At 42.4% G+C, this 26,503-nt stretch overlaps 1 protein-coding gene across 1 annotated transcript; it reads left to right on the top strand.

Annotated features, from left to right (window-relative positions):
* The first annotated feature begins 13,302 nt into the window (after positions 1–13,302).
* KLF1 (Kruppel like factor 1) lies at positions 13,303–20,595 on the top strand. The gene is made up of 3 exons (XM_040414983.1): positions 13,303–13,463; positions 17,064–17,805; positions 20,194–20,595. The coding sequence occupies exons 1-3, from the start codon at positions 13,410–13,412 to the stop codon at positions 20,382–20,384; spliced, it is 987 nt and encodes a 328-aa protein (XP_040270917.1). The 5' UTR covers positions 13,303–13,409; the 3' UTR covers positions 20,385–20,595.
* The last annotated feature ends 5,908 nt before the right edge of the window (positions 20,596–26,503 follow it).

Raw genomic sequence — 26,503 nt, 5'->3', positions numbered from 1 at the left:
CTAACCTCAAATGTATGCACAAGTTTGGCTAGCATCCGAAGCCGTTTGGTGGCCTTGTTCAACACCGTCCGTTTGTTAACACATAGCTTGTCGTAACTACAAGCCTGTGTTAACAAATCGGACCACAACATTTCTGCTGACTTGTGAGTGGTGGGGAGGATGGGGTTAAATGTGCTGTGTTTAGCTAGCTGGTGTAGTGTGGAGAAGTCCATACTCACGTTTTGATGAGAGGCCATCTTCCTTGGTGTTGTCCTTTGTTGTCCCTTGTGTGCTGCGTGGAGGAGGTCCTGTAGTATCAGGAACGTCTTCTCCCGCTCAGCTGGACTTCTCTGTTCAGCTCCAACGGCGATGGTCCTCTCTTCAGTGACGTATGCGACGACTTCTCTCCAGTGTTCAGTGGGCGTGCAAGGCAATCAGAAAATCGTTAATACACAAATCAGAAAGATTTAAATTCTCTGCTGTAGAGATTGCTCTGTGTTTGGTTCTGATTGAACAAAACGCTTTACCTGTACGAACCATCAGGCAATGGACGCTCAGAATCCACTGAACGCGTCCCTCCCGCCTGACTACAGCGTAAGCGATTTTTGTCACCAAAAACAAACACAGAAAACAAATTCCTAGCAGTGGGCCTGGCTCGCCAATGTTAAAGGGGATATTAATTATTGATATTTATGCAAATCTCAATAATTAATATTCATAAATTGGCGTGAGTCGTCTAGTGATGACTCTGCCTATTTATACCTAAATAAACAACAAACACTACTGATTACCTCTGATTGCATATACACTACACTGAACTACACTACGTGCGACTTACTACTTTACTACGGCGACGACTACTAAAAACACTATACACTGTATTATGAACAATAAAGAATATTTATTACACAATACAATTATACAAGTCTAACAATACGCTATATCTATATATATTTATAGATCAATGGATATAAATATATATACATATAGACGTACACACCGCAGTATAGAAACGGTACTACAATAAACACAATACAAACCTAGCTACACTACACACAATTACCATTCCAACCCACACACACTATCTATACTTTACAATAATACATTTGCATACTCACAAATATTGATAACCCACCCGCCTGGCTACTCACTGTCCCTACGAGGTACAAGGGGTTGTACACACAATTGTGGCACTGCAGGGGTTAATACCTGCAGGCCAAGGAACACAGGGTAGTTACTATGGTTAATGCTCTGCAGAGACTTGCAGAGCAGGGGAACAGAGGTTAATGCTCTGCAGAGCTTGCAGGGCAACAGGCTGACTGTGGCAGCAGGGCAGGGGTTAAGGGCAGCAGCAATGCTGCTGGGGTTACAGGGTCCACCGGGGGATTGCTGGGAATGTTGGGGCAACATGGGACAGGCAGTGTAGTGGTTACTGCTGGAGGTCTGCCAGGGTCTCAGCAGGGGTTAATGTGGTCTACCAGGGTAGCGGGGTACATGAGGGATCCTGGGGGAACACAGGGGAATTAGGAATGATTACCGAGGGTACAGGGGTAAGGGTGTATGAGGGGAAACCAAGGGACTATAGGGTGTATGAGGGGAAACCAAGGGGCTATAGGGGTACACAGGGGTAGGTGGTGTAAGGGTATAAGGTGGTGTAAGGGTGTAAGTTGGTGGTAGGTGGGAAGGGTAGATATCAGGGGGATATTGCAGGGGACCGTAGGAGCGTAGGGGACTCAGGCATAGGGGAACCAGGGGATATAGGGGAATCAGGGAATATCGCAGGGGATCGTAGGGGAATCAGGGAGCAGGGATACTTAGCGGTGATATGCTCGTTGTCCAGGGGGATGATGCTTCTTCTCCGGGTGGTCTTACCTGGCTCCTGAGTGGAGCGCCGCCGGTCTGTTTAAACTTGGCGGCGCCCGCTCTCAGTCCTCCTATTGCCGCCGTGCGCATGCGCACCGCCGGCCTCAACACGTGGGCCGGCGCGGTGATATGACGTCACCGCGCCGGCCCGAGGATCTCGGAGCGCGCTTCCAGGGGGGGGGGATCCTTTGATCCTCCCGCCTGTGAAGCGGACGCCTACCTCCGGCGCTGTAATTACAGCGCCGGGGGTCAGCCACTCACAGGGGCATGGGAACTCTTTGTTCCCATGTCTCTGTTAGGCGCACCATCTCCGGCGCGGCCGGAGATGGTGACAAAGGGCAGAGGATCTTATTGATCCTCTGTCCTTTGTAGAGGCCGACGCTGGACATAATTGTCCAGCTGTCAGTCTCCTCCACCCACCCAGCAGGCGCATATGAGCGGGATTCCGGCCATATATGCCCATAGATGCTTGGGGCACATCTATAAGCATATATGAACGGACATTATTCACATAGGGGCAGGAATAAGCCCTCCTATATACTGTATAGGGGCACATATATATCCACAGATGTCTGGGCCACATCTATAGATACATATGTGTCCATACCCCTGAAACCCACCCCTATAACATGCCCTACATACATAGAGATGCATGCGGCCAAGGGGGCACACATACATCTCCATGTATGCAACGCATCCCAACTGGACGTGCCCAGAAAAAGGGCCCATATATATATATGCATATATGTCAGGGCATATATACATATATATACTTAAATATGACACTTTCCTCAACACTCAGCATGCATGTGGAACCTGCATTCTCTGAATTTAATGGAGGCCAGTATGACACCTGCGGAGGTAGTATGTAGTGTTGATTCCTGTCCTAAAGAGATCGCCTTGCCGGTGGCGGAAGGCACAAATAATTTTGTAGAAAATCTATTTGCCAAGAATCATAAAGTAGCATTAGCATTAGTAAATTCTCTACAGTGAGTATGGCACTATTGTATTTACTTTATTATTTGTGTTTGCAGAGTGATGTTGCATTGTGCTTGTTTTTTCTTTTGAGACCTGTGCTGTTGACAAACACTTGGGGGATACTTACTTTCCATTAATCTATATGGAACAGCACACGCTCTTCTAGATGGCCAGGCTGTTGGGGCCTGTTAGATGACCTTGTAACTTACGTTTGTGTCCTGTCTGATGATTATAAAAATAAAAAACAAGGTTGTCTAGGAACAACCCCTTTAAGCTAGCCACATGTTTCCATTTGCCTAGAATTCTGAGTTTTCGTAACGGCAGCATAGAAGTCCAATGACAACTCCTTGGATCTGTGTGTCTCTTTGTTGTCACCCAGCCAGCAGCTTAACACACACATGACCTGTACACACCGCTTGGTCCTTGTGCACACATGTCAGACTACACACCTTTACTTTATTTCTCTACATAGATAAGCTATACTAAGCTGTGCCCTGAGGCAGCATCATCGAAAATATGTACATATGGGTATTTACCCTCTTCTCTTATGAATATATGAGTATAGCCAGTCAATGGTGTCCTCTTCAGTAATGACAGTTGAAACACGCACAGGTGATGTGGTTAGTGACATCACTATTATCTCTGTACTGTGACATCACTGTGTTCATTATCCCTGTACTGTGACATCACTGTATTTAATACCTCTGTACTGTGACATCACTGTGTTTATTATGCCTGTACTGTGACATCACTGTTTTTATTATCCCTGTACTGTGACATCACTGTGTTTATTATCCCTGTACTGTGACATCACGGTGTTTATTATCCCTGTACTGTGACATCACTGTGTTTATTATCCCTGTACTGTGACAGCACTGTGTTTATTATCCCTGTACTGTGACATCACTGTGTTTATTATTTCTGTACTGTGACAGCACTGTGTTTATTATCCTGTACTGTGACATCACTGTGTTTATTATCTCTGTACTGTGACATCACTGTGTTTATTATCCCTGTACTGTGACATCACTGTGTTTATTATCTCTGTACTGTGACATCACTGTGTTTATTATCTCTGTACTGTGACATCACTGTGTTTATTATCTCTGTACTGTGACATCACTGTGTTTATTATCTCTGTACTGTGACATCACTGTGTTTATTATCCCTGTACTGTGACATCACTGTGTTTATTATCCCTGTACTGTGACATCACTGTGTTTATTATCCCTGTACTGTGACATCACTGTGTTTATTATCCTGTACTGTGACATCACTGTGTTTATTATCCCTGTACTGTGACATCACTGTGTTTATTATCCTGTACTGTGACATCACTGTGTTCATTATCCCTGTACTGTGACATCACTGTGTTTATTATTTCTGTTCTTTGACAGCACTGTGTTTATTATCCTGTACTGTGACATCACTGTGTTTATTATCTCTGTACTGTGACATCACTGTGTTTATTATCCTGTACTGTGACATCACTGTGTTTATTATCCTGTACTGTGACATCACTGTGTTTATTATCCCTGCACTGTGACATCACTGTGTTTATTATCCTGTACTGTGACATCACTGTGTTTATTATCCCTGTACTGTGACATCACTGTGTTTATTATCCTGTACTGTGACATCACTATGTTTATTATCCCTGTACTGTGACATCACTGTGTTTATTATCCCTGTACTGTGACATCACTGTGTTTATTATCCCTGTACTGTGACATCACTGTGTTTATTATCCTTGTACTGTGACATCACTGTGCTTATTATCCCTGTACTGTGACATCACTGTGTTTATTATCCCTGTACTGTGACATCACTGTGTTTATTATCCCTGTACTGTGACATCACAGTGTTTATTATCTCTGTACTGTGACATCACTGTGTTTATTATCCCTGTATGGTGACATCACTGTGTTTATTATCCTGTACTGTGACAGCACTGTGTTTATTATCCTGTACTGTGACATCACTGTGTTTATTATCCTGTACTGTGACATCACTGTGTTTATTATCCCTGCACTGTGACATCACTGTGTTTATTATCCTGTACTGTGACATCACTATGTTTATTATCCCTGTACTGTGACATCACTGTGTTTATTATCCCTGTACTGTGACATCACTGTGTTTATTATCCCTGTACTGTGACATCACTGTGTTTATTATCCTTGTACTGTGACATCACTGTGCTTATTATCCCTGTACTGTGACATCACTGTGTTTATTATCTCTGTACTGTGACATCACTGTGTTTATTATCCCTGCACTGTGACATCACTGTGTTTATTATCCTGTACTGTGACATCACTATGTTTATTATCCCTGTACTGTGACATCACTGTGTTTATTATCCCTGTACTGTGACATCACTGTGTTTATTATCCCTGTACTGTGACATCACTGTGTTTATTATCCTTGTACTGTGACATCACTGTGCTTATTATCCCTGTACTGTGACATCACTGTGTTTATTATCTCTGTACTGTGACATCACTGTGTTTATTATCCCTGTACTGTGACATCACTGTGTTTATTATCCCTGTACTGTGACATCACTGTGTTTATTATCCTGTACTGTGACAGCACTGTGTTTATTATCCTGTACTGTGACATCACTATGTTTATTATCCCTGTACTGTGACATCACTGTGTTTATTATCCCTGTACTGTGACATCACTGTGTTTATTATCCTGTACTGTGACATCACTATGTTTATTATCCCTGTACTGTGACATCACTGTGTTTATTATCCCTGTACTGTGACATCACTGTGTTTATTATCCTTGTACTGTGACATCACTGTGCTTATTATCCCTGTACTGTGACATCACTGTGTTTATTATCCCTGTACTGTGACATCACTGTGTTTATTATCCTGTACTGTGACATCACTATGTTTATTATCCCTGTACTGTGACATCACTGTGTTTATTATCCCTGTACTGTGACATCACTGTGTTTATTATCCTTGTACTGTGACATCACTGTGCTTATTATCCCTGTACTGTGACATCACTGTGTTTATTATCCCTGTACTGTGACATCACTGTGTTTATTATCTCTGTACTGTGACATCACAGTGTTTATTATCTCTGTACTGTGACATCACTGTGTTTATTATCCCTGTACTGTGACATCACTGTGTTTATTATCCCTGTATGGTGACATCACTGTGTTTATTATCCTGTACTGTGACAGCACTGTGTTTATTTTCCTGTACTGTGACATCACTGTGTTTATTATCCCTGCACTGTGACAGCACTGTGTTTATTATCCTTGTACTGTGACATCACTGTGTTTATTATCCCTGTATGGTGACATCACTGTGTTTATTATCCCTGTACTGTGACATCACTGTGTTTATTATCCTGTACTGTGACATCACTATGTTTATTATCCCTGTACTGTGACATCACTGTGTTTATTATCCCTGTACTGTGACATCACTGTGTTTATTATCCTGTACTGTGACATCACTATGTTTATTATCCCTGTACTGTGACATCACTGTGTTTATTATCCCTGTACTGTGACATCACTGTGTTTATTATCCTTGTACTGTGACATCACTGTGCTTATTATCCCTGTACTGTGACATCACTGTGTTTATTATCCCTGTACTGTGACATCACTGTGTTTATTATCTCTGTACTGTGACATCACAGTGTTTATTATCTCTGTACTGTGACATCACTGTGTTTATTATCCCTGTACTGTGACATCACTGTGTTTATTATCCCTGTATGGTGACATCACTGTGTTTATTATCCTGTACTGTGACAGCACTGTGTTTATTATCCTGTACTGTGACATCACTGTGTTTATTATCCCTGCACTGTGACAGCACTGTGTTTATTATCCTTGTACTGTGACATCACTGTGTTTATTATCCCTGTATGGTGACATCACTGTGTTTATTATCCCTGTACTGTGACATCACTGTGTTTATTATCCTGTACTGTGACATCACTGTGTTTATTATCCCTGTACTGTGACATCACTGTGTTTATTATCCCTGTACTGTGACATCACTGTGTTTATTATCCTGTACTGTGACATCACTGTGTTTATTATCCCTGTACTGTGACATCACTGTGTTTATTATCCCTGTACTGTGACATCACTGTGTTTATTATCTCTGTACTGTGACATCACAGTGTTTATTATCTCTGTACTGTGACATCACTGTGTTTATTATCCCTGTACTGTGACATCACTGTGTTTATTATCCTGTACTGTGACAGCACTGTGTTTATTATCTCTGTCCTGTGACATCACTGTGTTTATAGTATCTGTAAAATTTGGAGTACCGCACACCGTTATTACTGGTGCCAGCAAGGACTTGTTAGTCGTAGTCACGACTGCCAGCATCCAGCGCTACACAATACAGGAAGCCAGCTACAGATTATAGACCGCTGAAAAAGGCCCTGACAGGCCGAAACGTCCGGTCACCATATTGATTTGTACATGCCTGCCTTATATACCCTGTAATTGCACTGGATCATGATGATCATATGATGATATAAGATTAAAACATAACCTAACAGCAAAAGAAAAACATTGTGTGCTGCAATTTTCTACTATGTGTTTATACTATGACAGCACTATGTTGAGAGAGTTTCACCCCTTTTTTGATGGTATTGGAGGCACTACCACCTCATATACTCCCTATAATAGACTGAAGTAGTGTGTTTTAATGCTTTAGTGGGTTGATTGACATGAAGATTACAGAAAATTCACACCCTTCATCACGCTTTATTTATTCCATGCTTAGACCTTCTAATGTCATATATGGTGTTCTGCTGCTTTTGGGTTCTGAGGTCTTTCATTGTCCTCTGATTTAGGGCTAGGACCCTATAGGGCTGCACTACATGCAGTATGTGTTTATGAAGCAGAAATTTTGGCTGCTTTCATAACACCTTCGTGTCCTCTTAAGAAGGAAATCTATAAAAGGAACTCGCATGATAAAAGCGTTTCACAATTCTCTGCACATGCTGCATGTTAGAGGACGTGTTATTGGCTGGCAGAAACTTACAGTTTTTTGCACCTTCGATGAATTGGTAAAACAGCAAGAAATAGAGGAACACTGAAAACACAGGCATTGCCATGAACTTCCTCCAAACTTTTCACTTATGGCCCTTTGACATCTTGAACTTCTTCACTTATAATATTTCATAAATTAAAAGCAAAAACCTCAAAAACCACATTTTTACGTGTAATATAGATGAAAATACTGCTTATTATTTAGTTGTTATACTTGTGTTATATCACACAGTGTATACCACAAGGAGCAAGCTATATTAACCAATTAGAACCCAGCTACTGGGCTAGCTCCAACAGATGCTAGGGCCCATTGGGCCCCTGGTGATCTTGGTATACTTGTTCTATGCTTGTCAAGCCAAGGTTGTGGTAAACAGAGGGCCCAATGTTATTCTGTTGACCAACAACTCTCTTAAACTTGCAGTTGGGCCTATTCAGCGACCATTGACATGGATGTCACAAATAACCGCAATGATTATTTTAACAGAAAATATCATATATATCTATTTTTACTTCATTTTATAAACAGGTTCTATTTTTTTTTTCCTCCAGGCCACCAGCACCACCAGATGATAATTTTCCACAAGCCAAGCAGGAATCAGACATTGTTTTTGGGGTTGTGTCTCAGTTCCGAAGTGTTAGTCGGCTGAAGGGCTGACATATAGACCCTATGATGGGGTCAGGAAAGTGTCACCCAAAAACGGAGTGCAGAAGATTATGCTTATGCGCCTCTGTGGAGTAAAGCCTGCTTATTGCCGTACCTCAGCTATACCCTGTGAAGAGGGTCCCATACCTCAAAGGACCTCTTACAATCTAGTACTGAGTTTCCACTGGGACACCAGGACTCAGATGCTCTTGACCACCAGGCATTAGACACTGTATGTCCAAAAAGACTATCAACTTGCAGACAGTAAAAGAAAGGGTTGAACTGTCAACCACATCTGTTGCTATGAGCAACTGCTCCACTTTGCGTTTGCAAACATTTTTATACTTTTCCTTGATAATGTTTACAGATGCCTGCAAGGGCATATGTACTATAGAGGAAACCGATGTGGCGGCTAGGGGTCACTTGGAAAGAGTGTGCCCAGTCTGGGCTGGTCCTATTGTCTGTCCCAGACCTCCATTCTTAGCAAATATCCAGGGGGTGATGGTCATGGAAAAGAAACACTCAAAGGGGTTTCGGTCCTGGGTGTCAACTCTCTGCTCCATAATGGTGGCCCACAGTAGAATAGTAGTGGGAAATGCACAAGTAGCAGTTTCATCCAGGCCCTTGTGTGTGTGTAAAGTCCCAAAATGGGTAGATACTTACTAGGAGGGTACTACAGCTGAACAGGAATAGTCACTGACATGCGGCTAAATGCAAACAACTTTACTGAACAGCTTCTACAGCATGATACACATTGATGACAGCATTTTAGTGGTGGTGGTCTCACACCTCTTGTTTGTCTCCTATGTGTTTCTGTTCCATTCGGCAGTCTCCACCCAAACCCTTGCATGTCTTCGAACACTGTAGTCTCTCTTTCTTCACTGACTAGAAATAGTGACCTTATTATTTGCCACGGTTTTGGTGCCATTCTCAACATCCCTCCAAGATGCTAGGAGGAACTTTCCTCCAACAACATGGCACCTGGAGCCATATCCTCCCTGCTACCATGTTATGATTACTCACCCACCGAGGTTTCACTATTGTAAAGTTGATGGGGTCTAAAGGCATTTCTGCCACATAAAAAGACACATAGTATTTTGGTCCTTGCATTATGGCCTAGCAGCTTTGAGTCATGCCTCTCTCTGGCCGGGTTTGATCTTTGCCCTGTATTGTGACATCACTGTGTCACATGGACCCGATATAAAAGGTACTGCTAACCACCAGGAACCAGATGTTTAGTAAAAAGTAGACCTGTGGAGAAAGTGGTTTACTTCATGATTCATGCTTAGTCCTCCATGTTGGAGACTTAGTACAAGCATCAGCTCTTACATAGACATTATTGGTAGTAATAGCAGCCCTGGTGAAACCATCTGTTCGAGCTCTGTAGTTTAAAAAAAAAAATAAGCTGCAGTCATGTAACCTAACGTCACTCAGTGTTATCGGACTCCATGTGCTGCATGTTTTGCAGGGGAGTGAAGTAGATAATGACTCTGGAGGCCTTATCTATCCCTCCCTTAAATCTGTCCAGCAAGCATTCTAGGAGAAGGTTGTGCTGAAGTAGTGATGTGTGAAGACAACCGGGCACCATTTGTACAAAATATGGAGCTTTATAGGGTAGATTTACATTTGTCATGTTTCTTTTTTAATGGATAGACCCTCATTTCAACCCAGTGCTCTGTTTAGAGATAACCCCATGTCATCTGTCCTATGATGCAATGTTTGTTTACTATATTTGGGTCAACTCTCTATTAGGATATCATTAGGATATGCCATAACTTTATGCTTGGTGAGGGTCCGTTCACTGGAACCAACTCTCTTCTGAGAGTGTAATGCTCCATATTACCCGTGGGAGCGCTGCAGGGAAATCAAACACTTGCATGTTCAAAAATTGCAGTTGATTGCTGGGGGTCCCATCAGCAGAACATTTAGTTATCAGCTTATCATTGGAGGACCCTTCCAACAAAGTGAACAATCCCTTCAAGCCCATTATGACTGTTAGTCCTTAAATACTCCTACTTTCAGAAACAGCACCACACCTGTCCATGGGTGTAGCTCAGCTACATTGAAGTGAATGTAACTGAGCTGCAATACCACACACAACCAGTGGACAGGCGTGGTGCTGTTTCTGAAATAAATCAACCATATTTTCTGATCCTGGACAAGTCCTTTAGGACAGATACATTACAGTATATCCTTACTATTATTATATTTAAAGGGGGAGTTTCACCAAGACAAACACTTTTGCAAATTAAGCCACCCGAGTCAACTGATTGCTGGAGGTCAGGCTTCTGAAACTCTTGGCCTGGAAGTTATGCCTAGTCATACATTTCCTGTAGTACACTCATTGACTAAAAAAAATAACACACCAAGAATGAGTTGCTAGAAAAGAATGAAGCTTTCTACGTGTGAATGCAATGATGATGTGTGTAAGTGATTACGATATTAGAGCAAAAAGACAATTTTATTGGGAAGAGTAGGCTCTAGGACAATGTTGGGCCACCTCTAGCCTGGATTCAAGATGAGATATGGCCTCTAGCCTGGATACATTATGAGATACAGTTGGGCATGAAGGCATACAGGTTCCTGCGACACATTTGCCCACAGATGTTACAGCTGGGCCTGTAGATCCCGCAGACTTGTAGGTTTGTGAAGTTGGCGCCCCACCTGATCCCATAAATGCTTGATTGGTGATAAATCTGGTGATCAGCAAGACAAGGAAGTGTTCTAATCTGGTTGAGAATTTCTTGGGAAACCCTTGCTGTGTGTGGGCAAGCATTAGGCCTCATGCACACGGCCGTTGTTTTGGTCCGCATCCGAGCTGCAGTTTTGGCGGCTCGGATGCGGACCCATTCACATCAATGGGGCAGCAAAAGATGCGGACAGCTGTCCGCATCCATTGCTCCATTCCGTTGTCTGCAAAAAAAATATAACCTGTCCTATTCTTGTCCGCGCTTTGCGCACATGGACACCATCCGTGTTTTGCGGATCCGTGATTTGCGGACCGCAAAACACACAACGGTTGTGTGCATGTAGCGTCATCCTTCTGAAAAATGCCAATTGTAAGCCCTGCCATGAGAGGAGCACATGTGGCGGCAGGATGTCCTTCACATATCACTGAGCTGTTAGTGTCTCTTGTTTCATTACTACCGGTGACCGACTTTCATATTCAATGGCTCCCCAGATCATCATACAGCAGTTGGGGCAGTGTGTTGCTCCACAGCAAAGGCAGGACTGAAGTACTTACCAGAAAGTATCCATACTTGAACATGACCGTCATGGGATCCCAAATAGAACCTGGATTCATCACGGAAGACAATACAGTTTCAGTGTGTAGCAGTCCAGGTTTCTTGTTCGTGAAACCACTGCAATTGAAGGCAATGGGGGCTGTCTGTCAATGGCAGGACACATAATGGGCACCATGACACCAAGTTTCCTTTTGCTAAGGACCAGGAAATGGTCTGGGCAGAGACAGGGGTATGTAATGAAGGGGCGACCCATAACTGGATGGCGGCTAACAAAACTGTGGGAGTTGATCATGCTACTCTTTATTGGTGGTCTGTCTGGACCTTCCAGAGCCTGTTTGCCATGTGTGTGTGTGCCTGCATGTAACCTCTGCTCTCAACACCTCCTAATAGCTAGCTGCGAATGGCCTGGATGGCGGGCAGTTCATCAAAACAACTATCCTGCTTCTCTCGGTCCAATAATGCGCCCCCTCTTGTCAACTGGGCAAAAGTTCTTTGAGTGCATCGTAGAGGCATGTACGAGGTACACTACGCCAAGAGGTACACTACCCAAAAGTAGCCTCAAACAGCCTTTTTATAGGGCAGCGGGGAAGCACTTTTACGACCCTCTTGTGGCAAGTGTCCCAGTATCTAATCAAAGTGAACTTCCATCAGAATTTAAGGGAAAATTCGATTTGTGGTGAAGCCAAATTTCCTCACGCTTCGTGGTAACTAATTAATTTTCCATGAATGGCGGTAAAAAAAATTAAAAAATCCAACCTAGCTCATCTGTTTGAGCGCGAAGAGCCGGCCGCCACCATATTGAAGATTGAATATCCCACACTAATTCCTGTGCGCGGTGACATATTATGTCATCAGGGGCCATGCAAGATTTTGCACTGGATCTTCAATCAAGATGTCGGCAGTCGGCTCTTCACGATCAAATGGATGAGGTAAGTAAGATATATATATATATATATATATATAATTTTTTAAAATTATACACTGTAATATTGATGTCAGATGCCGTAATATAAACGCGGCATCTGAGGGGTACAATGATCGAGACAGCGTAATCGCCGTTCCCTGTCATTGCACCCATTACTTACTAAGAAATGCGCTTCGTGATGAAGTAATTCATCACAAAGCAATTTTTTTTTTTTATTCGGCGAATCAGCTGAATAGAATTTTCCAATGCTGATCATTTTGTATTATTTAAAAATAATATATTATTGTATTATATTTTTATTACACTATTTAAAAAAAACATAAATTAGCATGAAGTGACTTGTGCTATATGTTTGTGCTGTGTAGAAAATCCTATATAATATCTCTATGTACACTGTTCCATGCTATCATTTCCACCATACACACAAAATGCTATTTCTTCACTTTAATTTGATGACACAGTCACTGAGAAAAGGCGGGGAGACGAACCAAGGGGCGGGGCTTTCTCCATCTTCCTACCAATCAGACGGTGCCCTCAAAACCACCAAATTTCTTTGAAAAAAAAAAAAAATATAGAACACAATTTTCCCTGCTCTGGTTATCTCATGACAGACTGAATGCCGAGGGCAGCGGCAAGCAGCTCTAAGACTGTATAGAAAAGAGATAAACATAGAATCAGATCTATTATATTTCTACTGCGCTGTATGTGTTTATAGGGAGGATGGCGTTGGCTTCCTGCGATTTTCAGGGTCAGTTTATATATGATAACAATCAGGTAAGTGGCCGCTGTACTAATTATATATTTTATTCTTAGATTTTTATTAGTATATGTGTATATATATATAATATATATATAAATACGGTATATATATATATATATATACTGTATATGTTTATTTTTTTACAAATTACATAGATAGTGGTTGTCAATTTTTATCCTATGTAGTCACACAGGGTGTATTTTCTTCCCCTACTGAAATGGGCACATTGGGGGGGGCTGTTACCACTATGAAATGTAATATTACTTGTATAGCACTGTTATTAGACAGTATGTGTGGCGCTGTTACTTAGACAGTGTACGGTGGTGGCGGCACTCTATATTATTATTTATTTGCTGTTTGATTTGGGTACTATATAATTAGGCAATGATGGTACTGTGCCAAGTAGAATAAGGTTACCCTGTCTCCATACATGACTACAGTGTCAGTCAGGAAGCCCCTATGAAAAAGTTTTCAATAAAAAAAAAATTGCTTGAAGTTTTTGATTATTTGCATACAGCAGGCTCATGCACACAGACGTATTATGGTATGTATCTGTGAGCAGTTACTTTTTCTTCAGGTTTTTTTTTTTCACGGTTTCCATAAAGGGATCCCACTGGCAGGTTTTACACTGATACACCGTATCACGCTGCTCTGTATGACATGAAAGGATCTTTTTAAACTTTTGGTCTCTAGTTGCAGCGGATACCTAAGCAAATTGAACCCACTCCTGTGCTAGATGCGAAATAGCCCTGCTGAATTGTCACTAGACTAGCCCTCATTTTACGCCTCCGATGTCATCTACAGGTCGCTCCAGCAAAACACCGGTGCAGGCACAGAGTTTAACGTTTTGTACGACAGAGGCGTTATTTTTGTTTTGTGCATGTGCCGATCCTCATCTCAGTTGCGGAGTGATCAGCTTTCTCATTGATGGGGACTCAATATTCAGAGAGGTATCTTCAAAGGAAAGAGATCCATCTCTCTAGCGCCACCTTGTGGAAGAGGATGTCTACGAGTCAAAATCAGACTTTTTAACAAGCCTTGGAGCATGACAAGGGAATATAGCCAGGCCAGATATACATCTGTAGACAGCTGTTTCGGGGTGCTAGCTCCTCATCAGTATGGAGTAGGATTCTGGCTGTCTACAAATGGATATTTCGCTATTTTCCCTTGTCAGGTCCCAAGGCGTGTTAAAAAGTCGGATTTTGACTCATAGGGAGCCACTTCCACAAGGTGGCACTAGAGAGATAGTTCTCTTTCCTTGGTAGTTACATCTTTCTATATTGTTTTCCCATGGAGCATTGCCAATAAGTCTCCATACCATGGAGCACTTCCAATGAGTCTCTATACATGGGTGGCCTCATCGAGGGGGACTGGCACAGACTGATAATGACCCCTCTGTAAATGAAAGGTATAGCACACTGCGCATGCGCTACTTCTCCTGCAGTAGCATGATAACATTGGGGGTGTTATCCACATCAGTCAATAATATGTAGCTGGTTTAACAACTATTCAAGGAAATCACAGTTCTGACAATCGCCCGCCAGTAGGTATATGTGTAATAGGGACAATATATATCAAAAGGAGAATTCACAGATTACCACCCTAATAAAACGTAGCCTTTAATCAATGTATAGTAAAAAGTAACCCACAATTATGGACATACACAAGAAATAATAAACAAAATAAAGAAAGATATTGTCTTCTCCACGTAAATAGGAGAGGCTGTTCCGTAGGTACAGGTGTGGGTAATACGATGGGGGAACTATCCCTGATATTAACCCTACAATCAAGACCCTGCCTACAAAACGGAACAGCCGCCCCGATAGGGGCGATCCCGTGTTCAGGAACCTCCTATACGCCATTGGATGGCCCTGAAAAAAAGGGGGGTGTATACGTGGTCAAACCTGGTAAGGTGGCCTAAAGTGGGTCTAAATAGCTGACCTACCTTAGATGCTGAAAATAACAAATTCCAGATACAGAAAAACAAAAAAAAAGTTACTATTATGTACAAAGTAGTCGGATTCAATAAATCTTCACGCGATAAGACACCTACTTGCTATCATGATAGATAGTACTGAAACAATAGGTGCTCTAGTCTCAACGCGTTTCACCCAACACTGTCTCTGGGCTCATCAGGGGACACTTATCAAAAGTTGCAATAATATGGATGTAGTTAAAACAATAGAAAACCGACCAGATGGTTTAGATGAATCACTGCACCAGTAGGCTTAACCAGTTGGGTGCAGGGATTAATAACCAGTACTAATCAAAACAATGATACTGTATATAACAAACAAGCCAGGTGGCCCCCCTCAAAAAGATAAATATAGATGGAGCCCCTCGGTATTAATACAAAATGTTGCCGCACTTATGATCATGCAGATACAGATGCATGAATCAAGCCAGGTAGCCCACCAATGTATAATCAATATTGGGTGTACAGTCCCATAGCAAACAATGCCTGCTATTGTTGATGTGGTGTTTTGCTGCCACAAGGGGCAGTACAACCCAAATACTTGCTTATCACCGTATTGTAGCCAGGCTCAGGTAGGTACACCCAGGCATTCCACGGATAGGATAAGATAGTAGGGCTACGAAACAGTCACATGATGTCTCAGATACACAGTGCAATGCAGGTCCAGGGAGTGGGGTGACTGGTTAAGCCTACTGGTGCAGTGATTCATCTAAACCATCTGGTCGGTTTTCTATTGTTTTAACTACATCCATATTATTGCAACTTTTGATAAGTGTCCCCTGATGAGCCCAGAGACAGTGTTGGGCGAAACGCGTTGAGACTAGGACACCTATTGTTTCAGTACTATCTATCATGATAGAAAGTAGGTGTCTTATCGCGTGAAGATTTATTGAATCCGACTACTTTGTACATAATATTTTTTTTTGTTTTTCTGTATCTGGAATTTGTTATTTTCAGCATCTAGGGTAGGTCAGCTATTTAGACCCACTTTAGGTATACATCCCCCTTTTTTATTCAGGGCCATCCAAGGGCGTATAGAAGGTTCCTGAACACGGGATCGCCCCTATCGGGGCGGCTGTTCCGTTTTGTAGGCAGGGCCTTGATTGTTGGGTTAATATCAGGGATAGTTCCCCCATCGTATTACCCACACCTGTACCTACGGAACAGCCTTTTCTATTTACGTGGAGAAGACAATATCTTTCTTTATTTTGTTTATTATTTCTTGTGTATGTCCATAATATTGATTAAAGGCTACATTTTATTAGGGTGGTAATCTGTGAATTCTCCTATTAACAACTATTCAGCAGGACATTTGGAAGGTTGAGCCTATGCAGCTGCTCAACTCATTCTCTATGGGGCCACTGGAAATAGTTGAGTACAAAGCTTGGCTATCTATGTCAGTTTCAGTAGGTGGATCCTCTGTTCTAGTGATCTGTGGGGTCCCAGTGATTGGACCCCCAATGATCAATTTTTCCCTGTCCTGTGGGTAGGGGATACCTTTTTATCTTGGCACAACCACTTTAACTACATTAGTGCTGAAAATGTGAAAACCCCGTCCCTAAGCCCCAGATAATAAATTTAACAAGGGATACAAAGCCTGAGACCTTCTGCAATTAATAAACATTTTTTTCATCATCAGATATGGAATGGTGCAACATCACAAACTGGACCAGAAGCGTCTACAGTGCCCCCTGGTGGTCAGTACACATACTCTGCTCCTGATTTGACCACGTGCCAAATAAAGAATGAAGACACATCCTGGGACCTAGAATTCCTGAAAAACAACCGTTTAGATCTGGCAATTGATGTTGGATACTCCTCAGAGATGCCAGTCACCCAAGGTCACATCCTGGGAATCACTAATATGTGCCAGTCTGATATCTTCGATACCCTGCTCCAGTCCTTTGAAAACAATTGCACAGATCCTGTAATTTTAGATGTACATTCAGTGGAGGTACCCCAGACTGAGGGATCAACCAATATCAATCAATCTAACCAACACATAGACATCAATTACTCCATGCAGCAATCTATGGGGTATGTGTATTCACTGCCACCTAAACAAGATCTCTTATCAACTGGAATTCCCAGCACCCACTTCTCTGCAAACCCTGTTCCAATTTTACCAAAAACAACGTTTTCTGTTCTTGACAGCCAATCTTACCAGCCTTTTTCCTCCAACATGTCCTACTACATATTACCACAACCATCCAACCAGAGCAGTACGCAATCCATGGCTTATACACTGAAGGAAAAAAAACGAAAACCAGGAAGACGAACATCAAACAGAAATGTCACCTGTCACAGCTGTACCCATGATGGATGTGCCAAAACTTACACCAAGAGCTCACATCTGAAAGCACATCTACGTACACACACTGGTAAGAAGGGTCATAGCGGTGTACATCATGATTCTTTACTACCTCATGTATTACCCCCACTAGTATTAATATTAATAATACTCCTTATTACCCTGTAACATCTTATTACAGTAACCCGGCTCCTGAGCCTCTTATTACCCCTGTAACATCTTATTACAGTAACCTGGCTCCTGATCCTCTTATTACCCTGTAACATCTTATTACAGTAACCCAGCTCCTGATCCTCTTATTACCCTGTAACATCTTATTACAGTAAACCGGCTCCTGACCCTCTTATTGCCCTGTAACATCTTATTACAGTAACCCGGCTCCTGATCTTCTTATTACCCTGTAACATTTTATTACAGTAACCTGGCTCCTGATCCTCTTATTACCCTGTAACATCTTATTACAGTAACCCGGCTCCTGATCCTCTTATTACCCTGTTATATCTTATTACAGTAACCCGGCTCCTGATCCTCCTATTACCCCTGTTATATCTTATTACAATAACCTGGCTCCTGAACCTCTTATTACCACTGTAATAACTTATTACAGTGACCTGATTAATGATCCTCTTCTTACTTCTGTAACATCTTATTAAAGTGACCAGTCTCCTGATCCTCTTATTACCCCTGTAACATCTTATTCAAATAACCCATATCCCGATCCTCTTATTACTCCTGTAACATCTTATTACAGTAACTAAGCTCCTGAACCTCTTATTACCCCTGTAACATATTATTACAGTAATCCAGCTCCTGATCCTTTTATTACCTCTGCAATATCATATTACAGTAACCCGGCTCCTGATCCTTTTATTACCCTGTAACATCTTATTATTACAGTAACCTGGCTCCTGATCCCTTAATTAGACCTGTAATATCTTATTACAGTAACCTTGCTCCTGACCCTCTTATTACTCTGTAATGTCTTATTAGAGTAACCTTGCTCCTGAACCTCTTATTACCCTGTAACATCTTATTACAGTAACCCGGCTCCTGATACTCTTATTACCCCAGTAACATCTTATTACAGTAACCCATCTCCTGATCCTCTTATTACCCTGTAACATCATATTACAGTAACCCGGCTCCTGATCCTCTTATTACCCTATAACATCTTATTACAGTAACCTGGATCCTGATCCTTTTATTACCTCTGTAATTTATTATTACAGTAACCCGGCTCCTGATCCTCTTATTACCCTGTAATATCTTATTACAGTAAGCCAGCTTCTGATCCTCTTATTACCCTCTAACATCTTATTACAATAACCCGGCTCCTGATCCTCTTATTACCCTCTAATGTCCTATTACAGTAACCCTGCTCCTGATCCTCGTATTACACCTGTAACATCTTATTACAGTAACCCTGCTCCTGATCCTCGTATTACACCTGTAACATCTTATTACAGTAACCCGACTCCTGATCCTATCACCCCAGTAACATTTTATTACAGTAACCTGGCTCCTGACCCTTTTATTACCCTGTAACATCTTATTACAGTAACCGGCTCCTGATCCTCTTATTACCCTGTAACATCTTATTACAGTAACCCGGCTCCTGATCCTCCTATTACCCCTGTAACATCTTATTACAGTAACCCGGCTCCTGATCCTCTTATTACCCTGTAACATCTTATTACAGTAACCCGGCTCCTGATCCTCTTATTACCCCTGTAACATCTTATTACAGTAACCCGGCTCCTGATCCTCTTATTACCCTGTAACATCTTATTACAGTAACCCGGCTCCTGATCCTCTTATTACCCTGTGACATCTTATTACAGTAACCTGGCTCCTGGTCTTCTTATTACCCTGTGACATCTTATTACAGTAACTCAGCTCCTGATCCTTGTGTTACCCTTTAAAGAGGACCTTTCACCTGTATAAACTATGTTAACTGAGTATGCTGCCATATAGAGCGGCGCCCGGGGATCTCAATGCACTTACTATTATCCCAGGGCGCAGCTCCGTTCTCCCGTTATAGGCTCCGGTACCTTTGCTTTTTAAGTTATAGTAGGCGGGTCTTCCTTTGTCCTGTGGGCGTCTCCTTCTCCTAGGCTGCAGCGCTGGCCAATCGCAGCGCACAGCTCACAGCCTGGGAGAAAAAAACCTCCCAGGCTGTGAGCTGTGCGCTGCGATTGGCCAGCGCTGCAGCCTAGAAGAAGGAGACGCCCACAGGACAAGGGAAGACCCGCCTACTATAACTTAAAAAGCAAAGGTACCGGAGCCTATAACGGGAGAACGGAGCGGCGCCCAGGGATAATAGTAAGTGCAGTGAGATCCCCGGGCGCCGCTCTATATGGCAGCATACTCAGTTAACATAGTTTATACAGGTGAAAGGTCCTCTTTAAGTATCAATAACATTGTAGAAAGCCATACTAATCAATGTTCTGCTTTGCAGGTGAGAAGCCCTATGTATGTGAATGGGATGGTTGTGGTTGGAAGTTTGCCCGTTCTGATGAACTCACCCGCCATATACGAAAACACACAGGCGTTCGCCCTTTCCATTGTTTCATGTGTGAGCGAACTTTTGCCCGGTCTGACCATTTGGCTCTGCATATGAAAAGACATGCTGTTAAGGAAACATTATGAAGAATAACAAGAAGGAAATAAGAAAAAAAATTGTGGTCATCAGCTGTATGTCAGGACTCCTGTTATTATAGCACTTTCCGTAACATTCTGATATATACATTCTGCTATATGTATATAATACCTCCAGAGGTATACAGGACATTAAGCCATGATTTTTTTTTTTTTGAGTAATGTTATTAAAGGGGCCTTTAAAATCCAGGCTGTTCCTTTTAGATATAGTGGCGGAAATAATTATTTGACCCCTCACTGATTTTGTAAGTTTGTCCAATGACAAAGAAATGAAAAGTCTCAGAACAGTATCATTTCAATGGTAGGTTTATTGTAACAGTGGCAGATAGCACATCAAAAGGAAAATCGAAAAAATAACTTTAAATAAAAGATAGCAACTGATTTGCATTTCATTGAGTGAAATAAGTATTTGAACCCTCTAACAAAAAAAGACTTAATACTTGGTGGAAAAACCCTTGTTTGCAAGCACAGAGGTCAAACGTTTCTTGTAATTGATGACCAAGTTTGCGCACATTTTAGGAGGAATGTTGGTCCACTCCTCTTTGCAGATCATCTCTAAATCCCTAAGGTTTCGAGGCTGTCTCTGTGCAACTCTGAGCTTGAGCTCCCTCCATAGGTTTTCGATTGGATTAAGGTCCGGAGACTGACTAGGCCACTCCATGACCTTAATGTGCTTCTTCTTGAGCCACTCCTTTGTTGCCTTTGCTGTATGTTTTGGGTCATTGTCGTGCTGGAACACCCATCCACGACCCATTTTCAGTTTCCTGGCAGAGGGAAGGAGGTTGTCGCTCAGGATTTCACGATACATGGCTCCGTCCATTTTCCCGTTTATGCGAATAAGTTGTCCTGTGCCCTTAGCAGAAAAACACCCCCAAAGCAAAATGTTTCCACCCCCATGCTTGACGGTGGGGACGGTGTTTTGGGGGTCATAGGCAGCATTTTTCTTCCTCCAAACACAGCGAGTTGAGTTAATGCCAAAGAGCTCTATTTTGGTCTCATCAGACCACAGCACCTTCTCCCAGTCACTCTCTGAATCATTCAGGTGTTCATTGGCAAACTTCAGACGGGCCTGCACATGTGCCTTCCTGAGCAGGGGGACCTTGCGAGCCCTGCAGGATTTTAATCCATTGCGGTGTAATGTGTTTCCAATGGTTTTCTTGGTGACTGTGGTCCCTGCTAATTTGAGGTCATTAACTAACTCCTCCCGTGTAGTTCTAGGATGCTTTTTCACCTTTCTCAGAACCATTGACACCCCACGAGGTGAGATCTTGCGTGGAGCCCCAGAGCGAGGTCGATTGATGGTCATTTTGTGCTCCTTCCATTTTCGAACAATCGCACCAACAGTTGTCACCTTCTCTCCCAGCTTCTTGCTAATGGTTTTGTAGCCCATTCCAGCCTTGTGCAGGTCTACAATTTTGTCTCTGACATCCTTGGACAGCTCTTTGGTCTTTCCCATGTTGGAGAGTTTGGAGTCTGCTTGATTGATTGATTCTGTGGACAGGTGTCTTTTATACAGGTGACTAGTTAAGACAGGTGTCCTTAATGAGGGTGACTAATTGAGTAGAAGTGTCTAACCACTCTGTGGGAGCCAGAACTCTTAATGGTTGGTAGGGGTTCAAATACTTATTTCACTCAATGAAATGCAAATCAGTTGCTATCTTTTATTTAAAGTTATTTTTTCGATTTTCCTTTTGATGTGCTATCTGCCACTGTTACAATAAACCTACCATTGAAATGATACTGTTCTGAGACTTTTCATTTCTTTGTCATTGGACAAACTTACAAAATCAGTGAGGGGTCAAATAATTATTTCCGCCACTGTATATTCGATTTGCTCCCTTCCCTCCCCAATCCTCTGGGCATCTATTGCGTATTGTATAGTATATTGCAGACCACCATTCCCATTGTATCTTGGCTTGTACATATAAGTGAACATGTATGTAGTTATCACATGTGATTTTACTGTATGATCACTAGGGGCAGAATTTTTTTTGATTAGTTTTGTGTATTTTTGTAACAATAAATAAGTATTTTCTGAGTATTTTTGGCTTTTGTATCTGATTGATTCGAGGTCATGTACAGGAAGATTGCTCATCAGCAGAGACAGTCAGTGAGATATCTGTGCAATCACTTCAAATGCACTTAAAAAGGTTATCCGAGACTAAAAAATGTCCCCCATATGCCTGGGCCCCTCACACTAAATCTACTTACCTGGCTCCCCGTGCTGCTCCTGGTCCCCACACCGCTGCTGCAGCTTCACCCTGTGCGCAGATGACAACATCCGGTGTCTGGGGGGGGCAGCCAATGGCAGGCGTGGACAGGGACGAGCCTCCCTGGTGTCACCCGCAATGCTAGGGAGGCTCGTCCCCATCCCCACCTGCCATTGGCTGCTGTCCCCCAACACACGGGGAGAAGCAGCAGCGGCAGTGCAGGGGCAAGGAGCTGCGCAGGAAGCAGGAGCCAGGTAAGTATATTCAGTGTGAGGGGCCCGGGCATATGGGGGCATTTTTTTGTCTCGGATAACCCCTTTAACGGGTATGTGTCATCAGAAAAGAATCTATTGTTTTATTAATGTTTTTATGTTATTAGCATATATTTTTTTAGAATTCTTGGTAATTTATGATTTAGCTTTCCATGTCACTATCTAAATTTAAAAAATGATTACCTAATATCATGCAGTTCTTGCACTAGCCCCTAGGCCTAATAACATGTCAAGATTTCCTGTTCGGTAGACGGCACGTAACTTTTTAGTAGCCATCGCATTATCATGACAGACAGGATTACAATAACAGATATCACCTTTTTATAGAAAACACAGGATCTATCATTCTCAGTAGGTGATATCACAGCTTATCTACTCCCTCCCAATCTCAGCACGGGTCACAGAGCATGCCCATAAAAATCTCACCCAGAGGTCAATGAGTCCCCTCCAGTTGATTGTGTCTATGGTCCATGTGGCTGCTTTCAAGGAACAGGAAGTCTTGATATATCTTATGCCTAGTGGCCAGTGTGAAAACTTTTTTTATTTAAATATAGTAGATATACAAAAAAATAAAAATAAGTTTAATTCCTTCCTGACTGCCCACAGGCTATGTACTTCCTATCTGCACATACCCCATGAAGATAGCACGTATATAAAAAAGTTAAAAGTTAAAAAAAAAAGTCTGTGTCCTCCAGAGGTCTTTTAATGACCTCGTGGGGAACATATTATGTGCCAAAAAGAAATTAAAATATAAGTAAAAAAAAAATTTTAATTTAAAATACCGTCGCTAACACGTTAACACAAGCTATCAACATAGTCGCCCCATTCACTCAAACCTATACATGTTATATATGAAAACGATCATCACAAAATAGGGAGCCCATTGCAATAATTAATTTTTATCTCAGTTTTAGTATTTAAGAAATAAAAAGCTATAATTAAAAAAATAACTTTTTAATAAGAATTATCCGTTTCCCCCCAAATTAAACCTAAAAAAAGGAAGAATAATCTCTAAAAAAAACAAGATGCTAATAAATACTCCTAAGTGTCAATTAAAAAAAAAAATTGCAAAAAATTAGGTTGATAGTCAAACAAATCAAAAAGTTAGGGTCACTAAACCACCACTTGCACAAAATCACAAAAAAATTACCTGGACATTCTGGCCTTTTTTAGGTCCGGTCATGAAAGGGTTCACATAAATTTTTCTGATGACACATTTCCTTTCAGAAGTCTGAAGTCAGAATATCTCTCACCGTTGCATCCTTGGTTCATCTTACCTGATAATATCTACGAGACTGCGCAGTTTTTAGCATAGAAATAAATTACATCATCAGGATTTGGATATGACCTACTAGTGGTGGGAGTGAACTGGAGGGATCATTTTTGAAGGATCTGGTTTAAGATTTGGCTATTGTGGTTGGCATATTCGTATAGATGTATACACAGATATATACCTGTAGGTGTATAAGTCATTATGTGTTGTACAGTATATGCTCTGCTCCCCAGAGAATCTCCTGCCTGAAAAACAGCTCCTGGCAATGACATTGGGAGACACCCCGGGGAATTAAGATCCAATGAGCTGTCAATCAGCAGCGAGGCAGCGATGTACCGAGCTGTGTTTATACTATGTGTCACGGAGGCAACAGCCATGGCAATTACCTCGGGGACCTCAATGGTCTGTCTCTAGGCACCAACCCTCATTACTCTGAAGGTACTTTATTATAGCCATGGCCACATTTACATAGCTTTCCTTGGCAATTTCCTCCTCAGTAGATATAACGTTGGAGACGGTTGTGACAACATAAAGGTTTTTGACCTTACTGGAAAGATCTGTCATGACCTGGCAGCAATATCCTTAATGAGGATGCAAGAGATAAAAAAGGGTCTATTTTCTTTGCAACAGCACCACCCTTGTCTAGTATTGCAGCTCAGACCCATAAATTATATGTTTTATGTTCTATCAAAAACTGGATAAAAAGTTTTCACTTAAAGGGGTTTTCCAGGACTACTTATTGATGACCTAGCCTTAGGAGAGGTCATCAATATCAGATCGGTGCAGGTCTGACTACTGGCACCTCTGTGTCACCGCCAGTTCTGTGAGAAGGTCTGACAGACGTTCTTCTCTACCTCTTGTATGACGTTCTTTGTTTTGGTTTCACTTTGTCATCTCCTTTCCTTCTGCCAGGTGTCACTTATTTAGAGTAATCGTCTTCCTTTATATTCCCTCCCATACTGCCTCACTTTGCGGTTTATACTACTTCCTGGATGAAGTGTTCACTGCTGGAGGCTGCTGCTGCTGTTTGCTCAGATAAGTCTTTTCCTTTATTATGTTTCCTTGCTGGCTTGATTGTAGGTGACCTTGACTCCGTCCGTATTAAGTGCAGGGAGCCGGTGGTCGTGTCCCCTCACTATTATAGGGTTTTCAGGTATCACACAGTCTTAGGTATGTGGGCATGCAATCGTCTACCATTGAGACCCTTGCATGTGCATAGCAGTCAGGGAGAGCTCTGAGGGTTTTAAAGGGCTCACCTATATGCTTCTTAGTTTGGGATCAAGCCAGTCGGTCGTTAATTTATAAGTTCCAGCTATCTGCAAATTCATCCGTGACACCCTGTCGATGAGCTGTTTTTACTAGTTGCAGCACTGGAACCAGGCACTGGTACTACACAGCTCTGTATACTGTGTAGTGGCCATGCCTGGTTCCTGCAATGCTGCTTCTGATGCCAGTTGTGGTTCCAGTCCTTTATCATGTCAGTTTGTTGTGCAGCCAAATTCTCCTTCCCCCTCTTCCTCTCTGTTAGTGTCACGGCTGAGGATGGGGGAAATCCTCAGCCGTGTGGAGCCCGGTGATGTTACGGCTGCTTGGCCATGAAGACAGGATTAGGGAGCAGGTCACCTCCTAAACGCATCCCTAACCTGACCCTGGCTCCTAGCTACATGAGCCAACCTTGATGGTAGGAGGGCCCATGCTCCGGAACCTAAAAGTCCCTGCTAGCCCTCAAGATGACCCTCACCTAGGAGCTGAGTAAGACAAGCCCACTCCTCCTAGACACGGAGGAGCAGGAGTCTCAACGGCCAAGCTGCAGGAAAAGGGGAGACATAAACAGCTCTATGGATATGGCAGGTGAACAAAGAGTTCCACCTACCTGCCACAGCCTTGCTGACTGGATCCCTGTGTTAGCAGGGTGCAGATCACAAACGCATCCCCACACAGGGACCCAGATCCATAGCTGCACAAAATCACATATAAAACATCACACGGACATCACACATAACTAGAAATAACTTAAAGCGACATTATGGTTATGACCACAGGGGTGGCTCTTACTGGCAGGTAATAAAGACATGAGGCTGCTCTCAGCTAAGCATGGCTGAAGCAACCTGCAGGCCTGCAAAAGCAGTGAGGCTTTATAGGCCAAGAAGCCACACCCCACAGTCGGACACACCCAGTGCACACACACACTAGGAAGGAGATTAACCCTTCCAACACCAGGGAAGGGAAAACACCACTTAAAGGAGACGTGCACACAATAACATAAAAAGGAAGTGCACACATACACACATAACACAAAACCGCATGCACAACGTAGCGAGCTGCAATGGCACAGCTCAGCCTGCTACGCTGCCA

This window comes from Bufo bufo, chromosome 1 (genome assembly GCF_905171765.1).
Source record: "Bufo bufo chromosome 1, aBufBuf1.1, whole genome shotgun sequence".
NCBI lineage: Eukaryota > Metazoa > Chordata > Amphibia > Anura > Bufonidae > Bufo > Bufo bufo.
Note: the sequence above shows the minus strand (reverse complement) of the source record. Positions and strands in the feature narration are given on the sequence as shown.